Source organism: Triplophysa dalaica, chromosome 21 (assembly GCF_015846415.1).
Source record: "Triplophysa dalaica isolate WHDGS20190420 chromosome 21, ASM1584641v1, whole genome shotgun sequence".
NCBI classification, from domain to species: domain Eukaryota; kingdom Metazoa; phylum Chordata; class Actinopteri; order Cypriniformes; family Nemacheilidae; genus Triplophysa; species Triplophysa dalaica.
Window position 1 is genome coordinate 857501 of NC_079562.1, and position 15003 is coordinate 872503.

General features: G+C 38.0%; 1 protein-coding gene across 2 annotated transcripts in view; it reads left to right on the top strand.

Moving 5' to 3' along the window:
- The first annotated feature begins 10528 nt into the window (after positions 1–10528).
- Positions 10529–15003, top strand: part of gli2b (GLI family zinc finger 2b) — a 59720-nt gene continuing 55245 nt past the window's right edge. The window contains exons 1-2 of one of the 2 annotated variants that reach the window (XM_056735520.1): positions 10529–10663; positions 11029–11064. In XM_056735520.1, the coding sequence (XP_056591498.1) occupies positions 10642–10663; positions 11029–11064 (58 nt within the window). In that variant the 5' untranslated portion in view covers positions 10529–10641. Of the gene's footprint in view, positions 10664–11028; positions 11065–12769; positions 12945–15003 lie in introns of those variants that run through there. The other variant, XM_056735521.1, reaches the window with a different exon arrangement.

Here is a 15003-nt window from a genome sequence, read left to right on the forward strand (position 1 = left end):
CATCTCAGCTCTCCTGATCCTACATTAGTTTAGTTCATAGTTTTCATAGTTTAACCGGACACATAATGTTTCTTACCGGGTGTCTAATTTTTATCTGATTCATTTTTTTGGAGGTGAAACTCTTTGGAGCGGTTTCCCAGACTGGGATACGCTTACACCAGGACTGGGCCCAAGTTAAATTATGACATTTAAGTCGTTATTTTTACAAACGTTTCTTACTAAAAAAACATTGCTGTACATCCCTGATGTATTTTAAAGGGATAGTTTACCCAAAAAAGGAAATTCTGCTGAACACACAGGAAGATATCTGTAAGATTGATTAATCTCACCCCCCATTGACTCCCATAGTATTTATTTTCCCTACTATGGCAGTGAATTGTGGGTGACATTCTTCCAAATATCTTCCTGTGTGTTCAGCAAAACAAATACAAGTATACAGGTTTGAAACAATCTGAGGGTGAGAACACGATGACAGAATTTTCTTTTTTGGGTGAACTGTCCCTTTATGACACGTCAGTGTGAGTTGTTTTCAGTGTGGACAGCTCTAAGATGTATTTCTAGGACTGTCCTTCAGATCTTGTGAAAGTGATTGTGTGTGATTTCAGACTGAAATCATTACGTTGTGAAGTGGAAGAAGTGAAGCGCTCAGATCTCTTCTCGAGGGAAAACGGAGTTAAATCACGGTTCAGATTTGCTCCATCACAACAGTATCAACATATCTCTGGATGGAAATGGGCGTTTAATTGAACAATCTTAATTCCTCCGGGAGTTTTGACCTCGAGATTTGATCCTTCTGACCTCTTTTAATGTACAGCTGTTTTTACGCCTGTTTCATATGCGCTGGGTGACATTCAAAGTTTCACTGCTTGGAAAGTAAGGTACTTACTTATGGTGTGAGATATGCTTGTCCAAAAAACATGACAAGTATGTGAAATATTATAAACGATGCCTTGTTGTCTGTAGAGACACACTGAATTCAAAATGTGATCGCACATTCATTTGATCTCGCTCGTATTAACGTCATTAATAAATATTCCTGGTTGGGATGTGATTTATACACACACTGTTTAAAAACAATAATCGCGTTTATCTTAATGTAGATTAACAAATTTATATAACTTTATATCTTTATTCATTGTTGCTGTGTGGTAAATGTTTAAATGTTGATCTTCTTCTTTTCAGTCTTTCTCTACTCTTTAGTTTTCCACTTCTTGAATGTGCTTTATAAATAAAGTTTGAGTTGATTAAAGTTTGAGATCCTTTTATCAAAGTGAAGTAATTCAGTCCATTTAAAAAAAAGTTTTTTAAAAGCCGCCGACAACATGAAGAAGAAATTCTCACCATCCAGTGTTTCCGTCAGAGGATTGAGCACCTCGAGCTCACCGTGTGAGTTTTGCAAACGTGACTGCATTGAAAAGCCGCAGGTGTGTGAAGGTTCGATGTGTCACTCCCAGGAAGCGATGCTTTATTCAGACAGGAAAGCAGGTGTGACGTTCAGATGGAGAGGAGGAGAGGTGAGCGAGAGGTGAGAGAGATGAGTGCGGCCCGAGGTCTCTGAGGCCCTCTCTCACCTCACAACAGAGAACAACAGGAGGAGCCGCGTACGGGACGTCCCAGTGCGCTCGGCTTTCTATCTCACGTTCCGCCGTCAGCGTTTCACAGCTCGCACAAAAGACCGGCTCTGCTATAGCCGTGAGTCAAGAGAACATGACTCTGATTCTACTCAAGAGCGTTTTACAAACATCAATGGAGAGCGGTGTGTGTGAGAAAGAGTTTCATATGTGACGGAGTTTCATAGATGCCACACCCTTCCTGCGAGACGGGTGAGAGGAGGCGGTCGAGCTCAGATGTTGTTTGTTTGCATGAGAGTGAGCGAGAGAGAGACAGATGGGTGAAGGATGACCGCCTGAGTAAGTGTGAGACGGAACCCAAAACACGTTATGTACCTGATGTTCTTCGCGTTTGTGTGTGCTGGACATTTTTAGGGCCTCATGAGGGAAAACAGCTTATAAATCACACAGAATGATAGAAAGTTTTCTACGATCTTTAGGTTTTGGGGTTGGGGTAGAGGATAAAATATACAGTTTGCACAGTATAAAAATCATTACGCCTACGGACTGTCCCCACGGAGATAATAAACAAGACGTGTGTGTGTTTGTGTGTGTGTCTGCTTTGTGTAACAGAGAAACTTTCTTAGTTGTGTTTCAACTCTTCAACTTTTCAAGTACATTTACATTTAGTCATTTGGCAGACTTACAGTGCACTTATTACAGGGACAATCCCCCTGGAGCAACATGGAGTAAAGTGTCTTGCTCAAGGACACACTGGTGGTGGCTGCTGGGATCAGTTCAGTGGTTTAACCCACTAGACCACCATCTCCATACTCACATGTTTCAAGTCTCAGATGTTTCTCCTAAAATGACTTGGAAGAAACAAAACTGAATGTAGATTCTAGAGGTAAAATCATCTGGATTTTGTTCAATTTCTTCACATTGAGATCTTCAATAATATTGACTGGAGACTGAATTTCTGGAAGTTCCGCCTCTTTTTCTCATGAGAAATATCTGAGACGCAGATGATGGAAAATTTCCCAAATCTGAGCTCAGTCTGAGACATTGTTGAGATCTTTTCTCAAACTCTAATGACAGACATTTGTGACATTCCGGCCTCTTTCTCAGAAGTATCTGAGACGTAATTGAGTCAAAAGTCTCTGTTCAATCTCAGTGATGTCTAGGAGACATTATCGAGATATTAAAGAGGTCTCATCTGTTTTTTAAGTACAGTGGAGTCCTCTGACAGAGTTCATGTGAAGATGACGTGTGTTGTGTTCATCTCGGTGTGAGTTCAGTCTGAGAAATCAAAGTGAATGTGAAAACGTCTACATTCAGGAGGTGAAAGGTTAAACACGCACATACAACACTTCACAGCATGGACTGATTTCACTCAAGTAGAGAATAAAAATAACAAATCAAATGTTTGAAAGTGTTCCTGTGTTCTGTGGCCAGATGGGCAGCGCTTCACTGTGAGCGTGAGTCAGTTTAACACAATGATGGGCATCACCATAACATCGCCAACCCCCCATCTCTCTCTCTCTCTCTCTCTCTCTCTCTCTATCTCTCACTCGCCCTCTCTCCTCCTCTCTCTCTCTCTCTCTCTCTCTCACCCTCTCTCCACCTCTCTCTCTCTCTCTCTCTCACCCTCTCTCCACCTCTCTCTCTCTCTCTCTCACTCGCCCTCTCTCCACCTCTCTCTCTCTCTCTCTCTCTCTATCTCTCACTCGCCCTCTCTCCACCTCTCTCTCTCTCTTGCCCTCTCTCCACTTCTCTCTCCCTCTCTCTCTCTCTCTCTCTCTCTCTCTTGCCCTCTCTCACTCTCTCTCTCTCTCTTGCCCTCTCTCCACTTCTCTCTCCCTCTCTCTCTCTCTCTCTCTCCCTCTCTCGCCCTCCCTCCACCTCTCTCTCTCTCTCCCCATCTCTCCACCTCTCTCTCTCTCTCCCCCTCTCTCTCTCTCTCTCTCTCTCTCTCTTGCCCTTCTCTCCACTTCTCTCTCCTTCTCTCTCTCTCTCTCTCTCTCTCTCTCTTGCCCTCTCTCCACTTCTCTCTCTCTCTCTCTCTCTCCCCCTCTCTCTCCCTCTCTCTCTCCAAACACACGATGGGGGTGGGCTGGAGAATAAATCATACACCAGTCCGGACGGCAGGCACGGGAGGGGGGACCGTGGCCCTCAAGTGCAGAGGGAGGAGGGGGGCAGATATGAGAGGGGGGTCAGAGGTCATGGCCCTTCATGTCAGAGAACACTTCACAAAATAACTTACACACACCGTCACACTGAGAGAAACACAACCCGTTTGCAGATTCAAATTGAGGGATGATTTGCAAATGTTTTCTTTTGGGAATGTTAGTAAATCTGTTTTTCTTAGCTCCTGTCATCATGTCTGATTCCATGTGTGTGTAAACACTTGTTAATAAAGCTCTCATTCTTTAAAAATTTACAAAATTTTGCTTTCATTTTAATTGAAAGTCCTGTTAAATATGTTGCCAAATTTAAATGCTATACATTTTTATTGTGTTGTTTTGCAACTTTTTGATTTGTGGTTCACCCGCTGGAGGTCTGGACGGCTGTGTGGGGTGTTTTGGAGTTTTTTGAGGTGGTGTGCCGGGGCTGTAATGAGTTGGGTGGGACTGCTGTGATTCATACACCTGTCATGGGTAAATACTCCAGAGCAAGAGGTCACTCCTCAATTTGTTTAGTCGTAGGGGTCTTGAACAGAACAGAGGGTCACAGTGATGTCTTTTTGTGTGAGTGTGTGTGTGTGTGTGTGTGTTTAACTTCACTTTACAGACACAATCACTGAAGAAATGTCCCCAGAGAAACACATGTCTGACAAAACCTTCATTCTGAGGATTGAAAAGGAAATCTTTCTTTATGGGTGAGGTTAAGGGAAGACTTTTTGATGTTCATGGCGAATACCTCCATTGAGAGAGAACTGTGTGTTTTCTCTGACTAGAAAGAAAATGATGTCTACATAAACTAAACAGTTCGTTTAAATACAAATTCTTCAAAATACAAATAGATTCATGACATTTCTTTGCATGCCTGATAAGGTTTTGATGTTTAGTTTGTTTTATTTAAGACTCATTCAAGTTCAAAACCCTTTTCAGCATTCGACTCCTTTTATTCAGATCCGCGACTCTAGCGCCACCTGCTGAAAGAATGCAACTCAAACTTTTATACACTTTTATATATTTTTGATTTACTGTGTAATGTCACAAATGAACTGGGATCACTTCATCCACAATGTTAAGAACTTCTTGACTTGTTATTTGATTCTAACAGGTTAAGAAGAAAATACATTTGATGTAAACATGCAACACAATAATAGGAAAAAATTGTTCCAGACGTTCATCCTTTGAACTTTATACATCACAAATGTATATTGTACTTGATAGTGCATACTGCACACAGTAAGCAGTATGTTAGAATTGCATTACGGAAAATAATAGATTTAGATTATTTCATTTTTATTTAGACCTAAACTCATTTCATATTTTAGAAACTTTAAAAGTGAAATCTATGTTTATTATTCTGAATCAGTTGAATTTGTTCCCTCATTGTGTGTCAGCAGCTCATCCTGTGAATCTTCCTGAATTCTCTTTAATGACTTTTGAGGCGGAACTGTTTGAAGGGCCTGTTAAAACTGGGCGAGATTTACACCCCGTGACCTTCCCCCTTATTTGTCGCACAGCACCAGTAAAATGGACAGGAAGATGTTTAGAGGCTCGTTTTGTCCTCTTGAATGAGCTGACACATGCTTGAAAGACATGCATAGGTGAGAAAGTGAGGAGACAGAGAAGAAAGTTTGTTGCTCAGATGTTGCTCTCAAGAAGCTCAAGAGATTTGATGGAGTTCTCGGTTATGTTAGTTAGTTTAGTTTGCAGTAAGGTTACAGCGAGCTCACACAGACACAACAAGTCACAATTGGCATACAAAAATCAATGCTTAATTCAATAAACTAATTTGATAAAAAAGATTTGTCCAGACCAGATGGCTTAATCAATTTATATCAGAAGAAATATAATTTAAACATTTAATTGCTTGACGGATAAAATAAAATAAAATTATATTAATTAGTATGTAAGTATTCTATTAATTAGTATGTTAGTATTCTATTCATTAGTATGTTAGTATTCTATTCATTAGTATGTTAGTATTCTATTCATTAGTATGTTAGTATTCTATTCATTAGTATGTTAGTATTCTATTAATTAGTATGTTAGTATTCTATTAATTAGAATGTTAGTATTCTATTCATTAGTATGTTAGTTTTCTATTCATTAGTATGTTAGTATTCTATTAATTAGAATGTTAGTATTCTATTCATTAGTATGTTAGTATTCTATTCATTAGTATGTTAGTATTCTATTCATTAGTATGTTAGTATTCTATTCATTAGTATGTTAGTATTCTATTCAGTAGTATGTTAGTATTCTATATATTAGTATGTTAGTATTCTATTCATTAGTATGTTAGTATTCTATTAATTAGTATGTTAGTATTCTATTCATTAGTATGTTAGTATTCTATTCATTAGTATGTTAGTATTCTATTCATTAGTATGTTAGTATTCTATATATTAGTATGTTAGTATTCTATTCATTAGTATGTTAGTATTCTATTCATTAGTATGTTAGTATTCTATTCATTAGTATGTTAGTATTCTATTCATTAGTATGTTAGTATTCTATTCATTAGTATGTTAGTATTCTATTCATTAGTATGTTAGTATTCTATTCATTAGTATGTTAGTATTCTATTAATTAGTATGTTAGTATTCTATTCATTAGTTTGAGTATCAGCTGTGTTTCACTTTTTTCTTTTTCAAAAATAGCTTTTATGAGTGTTTTGTTGGTCATTAAAGTAGATTGTTTGACTTCAGTATTTGATCTGTTTAGGAGAAACTGTTGAGATATTGAGATCGTTTACTATGTTTAAAATGTCATACTTGCATACTATTTATGAAGTTATGGTGTGTGCTTTACAGTCTGCCTATATACACACAACATATACATTGTTTTGCATGTGTGGAATATCTGGATAGTCTGAAATAGTACATTTGACAGAATGTGTACTGTATACAGAAATGTTTTATAAATATTTGACATACAATTCAAGAATAAAAAGACAGTATTCAGTGTGCTGCATATATGTTGTATGCATTATTCCAGATACACTTTGTGTGGCTTGATGGTTGAATGGTTGTGTTATTTGCTGAATTCATGTTGTTGAGTCTCCCCCTGTAGGAATTTACCAACATTACACCTGGACAAAGATAACAAAATGAGATAGCCTACAATATCTCACAATAAGACATGATGCCCTCTGTAAGTTAACATTTATTTCAAAAAAATCACAAAGTTTAATGTTATTTGCTCATTATTTATTTATTTACTTTTACTCCAGAATAATTTAGAACTCGTGGAAACTATATAATGATACAGATGTAACTTTGGAAATTCCAAACCAATCCAAACTTTGTTCTTTATTATCCTGTGTTGTCAGCCATTGTCTGCAATGAAGGAGTTCACATCTATTCTGGACTCGTATTGTCCGGTTTTCTTTATTATTCAGTCCCAATTATTTATTTTAAGATATTTATTCACCATAAAGGATATGGTTTGCAGTTGAAGGACCTCATATGCTTGCGCGTTGATAATTTTGTCTACAAAGGAATTCCTTACATTTTTGTCCTTTAACTTCAGATCAAAATGTTTTAGTCAACGACTCTAAGCTTTTGAATGCTGGTGTGTATGCTCCATGTACACGTCTGAGGGTAAACTCTGGGGATTTGGGGGTATTGTTGGTTTTGGATAAAGCAGAGTAGAGAACAATCCAGCTCTTGAGTGGACACACAGGGGATAAACTCCCTCCCATCGGAGATTCTCTGAGGCTGTGAGCCGTAACAATGAGCTGGGCGGAAGATCTCCCATCAAACCCAACTGTGCAGCTTCCACCCAGAGCCGCCCAAAAACCCAGCGTGTCTTTACACCCATCACTAATCTCTCTCTCTCTCGCTCTCTCATTCAGTTCTGCCTCATCACTTCTGTTTCCTGTCAACATTCCCAGCACTGTTTTGATCAGAGGTCGATCTGTCATAGCACTTTTGATTTATCTTGCATCAGTTTGTCTTGTTCATACAAGAAAAAATAGAATGTGAACAATGTGAATAGCACAACTCAGGTTCACACTGCAAAAGATGACTTTCTTGCTTAGTCTTTTTTTCTTGTTTTCCAGTACAAATGTCTACAAATTCTTGAATCGAGATGCATATTCTGGATGAGCAAAATGACCTGAGAAAATAAGTCTTGCTTTTAAGCAGAAATTCACTAAAAGCAAGCAAAGAAATCTTCCAATGGTGCAAGAAAAATAATCTTGATTTAAGGTTGACCGTTTTCTTAGTCACTCAATTCAAGATTATTTTTCTTGCCTCACTGGCAGATCTTTTTGCTTGTTTTAAGCACACATTTTTGACTAAAAGCAAGACTTATTTTCTTAGGTCAGTTTGCTCATCAAGAAATTGCATCTTGATTCAAGAATGTTTAGTCATTTTTACTGGAAAACAAGAAAAGAAGACTAAGTAAGAAAGTCATTTTTTGAGGTGCAATGATTTCAGTCCAAATGGAAAAACATTTCACAAGAGATTTCTTAAGAGAAGTGATTATATTTGTAAGACGTTTTTCTTTCATTTGTATAAAAGTTCATTGATGGATCGTAATAGGAGCATACAGTCCTTGCCATCAGTTGTTAGATTGGAGCAGAAGGCATTGTGGGATATGTGACTAAAGAGTCCATCTGATGTGATGAATGCAGAAGATTTCATTCAGGATTCATAAACCTAAAAGACGTACAGAAATGTTTACACAGTCTATAACACACTTATCATTTCCACTCAATTGTTTTGTAGTGTGCACTACATCGTGATTTCACTACATTCTGCTTTCCTGTGTCTCAGGGGTTAGATCATGACGCTAGCAACACCAAGGTCATGGGTCTGATCCCAGAGATAACTCATGGGCGCACACAAATGTACAGAATTATTCAACATCACTTTGGATAAAAGCGTCTGCCAAACTGCATAAATGTGAATGTGTAAAAGTGATATTTCTTGATTAACTGTCGACCACCAGGTGGCAGTGGTTCTCAACCTTTATGACTTCAACACCCCCACTCACAACTTCTACCCAATAAACATTCTAATTAAGAGATTATATCCAGAAAGATGTATGATCATTATTTCAATAATATTCAAATAACCAAACGATAATTTTCAGTTGTTTTAATGCTTGTCTTGTCTGATTTTAAACCTCTGTTCCTCTTAAGTGTCCAATGGTTTAAATCATTATAAAGTTTCACACTTTGTGGTGGTATATAAAGCTGTTTGATGTATGAAAATATGCATAAGAGTAGTTTGACCTGCAGAATGTTGCTGGACTCACAGTTGATGTTCTTCTGTACTTTTGTATTCTTCAGTAAGTCAAACACTATCTCTGAGGTGCATTAAAATAACATTTCCTCAATTGAACAAATATTCACATTTTAGTCGTCATGAAATGTAATGCTAACACTTTACATTAAGATTCCCTTCATAATATAAATGTGTTCATTAATGATTAATAAGTTGCCTTCAAATGCATTATTACAACTGCATAAATAAAAAAGGGGATTCTATCAAAATACCTGCCAAATAGTGAGACGTTTTTAACTCACATGTTATAAATGCTTTACAAATGTATTTATTCATTCTTTATTTGACTCGAAAGCAGATTCATTGTTATCTTGATGTCCTTTGCAAAATAGGCTGTCAAGACAGGCCGTTGTCTTTTCTATTTATTGTACATGTCATATCTTATGTCACTATTCAAACCATGTTGCTCACCTGATCCGATTCATAATGTCTCACAGTGCCCTCCAGATCAAGATACTTATCCAAAGCAGTTTAGTCTTGCATACCAAGATAAATTCATCAAACTTTTGATCACTTTTGAACACTAATTGCACAAACTTGTATATTTGATGTTTTATTAATGATTTAATTACTTCCAATAGTAAATCAAATCCAGAAAATATGTATTTATTATTTTTTGTTGTAGAAACAGAATGCTTGCTCACAAGTCTACATCTGTGATGTGAATCATATATTGTTTTATACTGAACTGAAAACAAAGTAACTTCATTTATCAAAGTAATCTTTTCCCAATTAAGACGTTGTTCATTAGCCTACAACATGTGACCCTGCTTGTGAAAACCCTGCAATAGTACTTCATCCTACTGAATATTCTGTGAAAAATAACAATATATACAGCAATGACTGAATAATGCCAAAATCGTAGTGAAATTAATTCTTGAAATTCATCTTTGATGCTTGTTATCTAACAATCAATTCGATGATGAGTCTTTGGCCGTGTTTTCACGGGGTCACAAATGTTGGCTGACCGATAATGCTAATCCTAAATGTAGATAAAAGCTTCATGGTCATAACATATCACAAATCTGGTTGAAGGTTGGAGACAAGCAAACAGTAAACAGACTGACAGTTACAAATGCTTTAATATTTGCTGCACTTTCTTTACTGTTGTGTGTCCATTAACATGCTCTGCGTGTCCGCATTAGTGTTATAAATAATCACGTGTTTGCTGCTCTTCATGCGGCGCGTCTTTGGCGGGAGAGAAGCCGCGCGCGCGGAGCGGAAAGGGTTGAAACGAAGCAAATTTGGCGCTAGATAAAGATATTCGAGGATAAAAATCAATCACTTAAATCTTCCTGACAGCGCGTGTGATGTGATTCTTCACGTGGAGACGCGTGGTTAAATAAAATAGTCAAAAGTATTAAATGGTTTATTAAGCTGTCTCGCGGTCCGGATGGAACGAAGTAAAAGTCCAGATTCGGCCACTGAGGATGACTGATCCACATTTAACAGATATCTAATGTTCTTTTATAACAATAGATGGCGCTATTGCACAACACGCCTTTAATCTGTCATCGAGTGAACTTGTGAAGACATGAAACAGGCATCATGATGGTGATTGTGAGTTGGAGGTCATTGGAAGGTCTGGTGGAGGGATTATAACAGTGAACACATGACACGATGACAGCCGTTGGGTTGCTCGGTAATGTCAATTGGATTTAAAGCTTAAATCATTGCCGGAAAAGTGTTAATTTTGGGGGTTATCACTAGATTTCAGAATGAACGGAAAAACTGTTACTGTCATAAACGTTGTAATTTTCACAGAAAAACAGCTTTAGTGCAGACTGGGCCAGACGTCACACTTTTACTTCGGCCAATATTTCTCACTGTGGATTTATTTCTTAAATCGATTTCTATGAATGCACAAACCTCAAAGTCATGGCTGTGACAACATTAAACTCCTTAAATTAAATTCCTTGTGTGCGTAAACGTAACTGGCAATAATGCTCCTGATTGTGAAACTGTTTCCATCATTATAGACAGTTTAACACAATGTGTTTATCACAGGTGGACCTGCAGCAGAACATGTTTTCACTGTATGGGGTAAGTTGTCACAATAAGTCTGATCCTAAATATGATGTCAAATAAATATAATATTAAGCAAAATGTAAAATACATTGATTGTAAAGGTTAAAACAACTTATGAAGTAGCAAAATATTAATTGAAACTAAACAAAAATACAGGCAGGAATTGTGATTCATTGAAACTCATTAGTTTATCTTTCTTAAGATCCACCTCATTATATTGTTGCATTAAATGCTGTTGGTGTGATTTTGTTGTGGTTATTTGTTAACCGAACTGTAAATCCTGCAATAAACCCTTTAAACATTTCAAAAGCACAAAGGTCATTTGTAAATGCCTGAAATCTTCAATACACACTTTCACACACACACACACTCGCGCACACAAGCACACACACTCGCGCACACACACACGCACGCACGCAAACACACACACTCGCGCACACACTCGCACACACACACTCGCGCACACACACACGCACGCACGCAAACACACACACACGCACGCACGCACACACACACACTCGCGCACACAAGCACACACACACACACACTCGCGCACACACACACACGCACGCACGCAAACACTCGCACACACACACACGCACGCACGCACACACACAGGTCTTGAGATCACTCTTACAGTGCCTTATTGACATCACTGGCCCCTCACTTAAAAAAAGTAATAAAAAAATATAATTTAAAGCCACATGCCAACAGAACAGGTCTTTCTTTTGAGAATTAAATACAATTACAAATAAACAATAAGACATTGACTTTCAATTTTATATGAATTAACTCTATATCATGTGAAAAATGCCTATTACGTTCCAAACATTAGCTTTTATTTTTAAGTTCAGTTTTTAAACAAATGAAGATTTGCTGTTTTCCTGGACATTCCATATGTTCTTACCAGACTTTAAGATCTAGCACATCGAGTTCAGATATTTCTTTTAATGTAATCCACATTAAAGCATTATATAATATTATTAATATAGCCTATTATTATAAAAAATAATTATTATAAACATCGATTCAAGGCAATGACCCGTTTCACATCGTTTTTAAACGTCACAATTAAATTTGGATCAGAATTAAATTAATTAATAATGATTAAAGGTGCATTTGGTTTAATATATTGAGTCGTGTCAGTTTTACAGAGCTGATCCTGGGTTTTCAATATTTATTTCCTTCCAATGAATTCGTCTTGACCCATTTCCACCTGAAATATAGATCCGTGCAGTGATAAATGATGCTGAATTTACAGAAGATCTGGGACGAAATGCATCGATGGGACGTTCCGATTCCTTACAAGCTTTTGAATATCACCAGCAGACCTCAAGAAATCACATCAACATATAAATTAAAACAAGTGATTAAATTAATTTTTGAAAGTTGTTGTAATTAGTATGTCCAACACGTAAATATTCCAAAGTTTTGCGAGATTTTTTACAGCTCTTAAACGCAGATTTTCTTTTTCTCTATGACCTTGTCGAAAAACTTGATATAACTTTTGTCAGTGCAGTACGGGCTAAATGAAGCCCGGCCCATCTGAAGAGAGAGAGTGATAGAGAGAGAGAAAGAGAGAGAGAGAGAGAGAGAGAGAGAGAGAGAGCATTGAAAACAGATCAGCCGGGAATCTCTCCGCACGCGCAAACTCTTCGCCGTTGGTTTTGTTGTCTTAAACTCTCTCGCGCGTGCTTTTGCGCATCGGGATGTTTTCGCGGAAAGTTGCTCGAGAAGTTCATTGATGGATCGTGAAGGAATCAGATGAATCGAGTGTGAATGACTCGCACCTTCACAAAGTTCAGTTCACTCAAACTTCAATGGATGTTCGCGGGATGCGCGAGAGTTTCCAGTGAAGAAAGTGTTGCAGTGTTTGTTTGACTTCAGCGGAACCGGTGAGTGTTTATATTCACGTGCACGTGTGTGTGTTTCTCCGATGTTTATTTTGCGTGACGTTAATGCTTTTAAAATCTTCTCGGATCGTTATTGATGAAAGAAACAATCCCATTGTCATTCACGTTGTTTATTTACAATGCACGGAATGTTCGTGTATGTCTTAGAAATAGAAAAGAAGACTTTTGGACTTCAGTTTAACTCCTGTCGCTGGAATCTCAAACATTCTGCTGTGCAATTTGATCCATATGGGGGGAAGAAGTGATGAGGAATCCCATTACACACCAACATCCCCAAAACCCTCTGAAACCCTTTAAGTCAAACCTCTGCATTAAAACCAGCTGGCTAAGTTTCTTAGACTTTTTTCTTTAAACATTTTTATTTATATCAGAAAACCATTTCAAACTTCTGTTACGTGGAGACACTTTTCGTTGTGAAAATCATGTTGAAGATACTCTTGAAAGAATAACCATGGTTTTATTATAGTAAAAGTTTGGTAACCATGTTTATTCTGGATTATTGACCATATACACATGACATGGCTTGACTTTGTTACTGTGGTAAAATCATGGTTAATTTGTGTTTATTATACTCAAATAAAATATTATGGCTAAACAAAAAGAGTAAACAAACGTGGCCTATGAAAGATTCAAATGTTTCTTTTTCTGTTCAGTCACCTTGCATTGAAGTGATCTTGTGTAAAGAGTTGAACAGTTTATATAGTGAATGTCAATAGGAGCTAATGAATGAGAAGAGGATTTCCACCGAACTTCAAATTTAAAGACCCGACGTTTGCTCTTCAAACTGAAAAACCTCTCAGGGCATCTCTTCTTCTGTTTACTATCCTAAGAAAACAATACACCTCAGTGATCCTTGTCACTGTTAAAACACCACGCGTGTGTGATGTCCGTTTCACTTCACGAGAATGCACAGAAAAACATTACGCTCGAACTCCGAGATGTAGAGAGACCAGGAGCAACAACATGAAAAAAAGCCGTAATTGGCCCATTTAAATCCTGGAGGAAAAAGCAGAAAGCGTTTTGTGGGAGTGAATTCCCGTCCATTAGCATGAGAAAACAGTTTTAGTGCATGTGCTATTGTGCTGGATGAAGAGTTCCAGCAGTCAGGCTAAAGAGCTTGAAAAGATGTGAAAGAACGTCAGGGCCATTCAGGATTATTCAGGTCCGACGGAGCTGACGGTCACCGGGGCCCAGTGCCGCAGGGGCCCCTTTCATCTCCCCCGGAGCCTTTTTCACACGTCCCCCTCATAGTGTCCGTCAGGCCCTCTCTTATCCATCACGTCCCAGAAGAATTTAATGAAGCGGAGGGTTCGGGAGAAGCTGGAATAGCGTCCGGCGAGTGTGGAACGATGAATGAAAACTGAGTAAAACTCCCGCGGAGACCATTCAGAAGTTAAGAGAAGACCGACAGAGAAAGAGCCTCATTCAGCACATCTTTACCAATTAACAGCCAAAAACAAAACCCAGAGCTTCGAAATAATTGTCTTTTTATTTCAGACTTTTGTGCTGGATGTCTCGCATGATGCACATAGTCTCGCGCTATTTGTGGAGGAATGTCAGGACGCTTTCCAAATTTAACACCGTCATTTCAATTCATGTACAATCATACATATTATATTCTTAGTCTGTGGAGTTTTCCGGCATTTCAGTTTATATATCCCCCCCCAAACATCCCAGTGCTCAATGTGCCAAACATCAGCTCATGAATGAGAGTCTAAAATGATTGAAGTTTGATGACCGTAAAGTTTTAAGAAGCCGCTCGGCTGTTGAGGGTTTTTTTTTGTCTGGAGACTCTATAAGAGCGCTGAAACTCTCTTTCTATTTGCGTTTGTCTTGCTAAGACCTCACAACACAATAGACTTTCTCACAGGAGTAAATAAGGTCAGTCACTGTCAATAGGTCGAGAATCCGAGGGAAGTCCAGCTCCTTAGAAGTGGCTTCATTGTGAGGCGTGAAAAGATCCGCTGACCCCTGAAAACGACTGTTGTTTTATACTGAACAGAGTTTAAACAAAAGAGACTGCTGGAGATTTATGATCTGC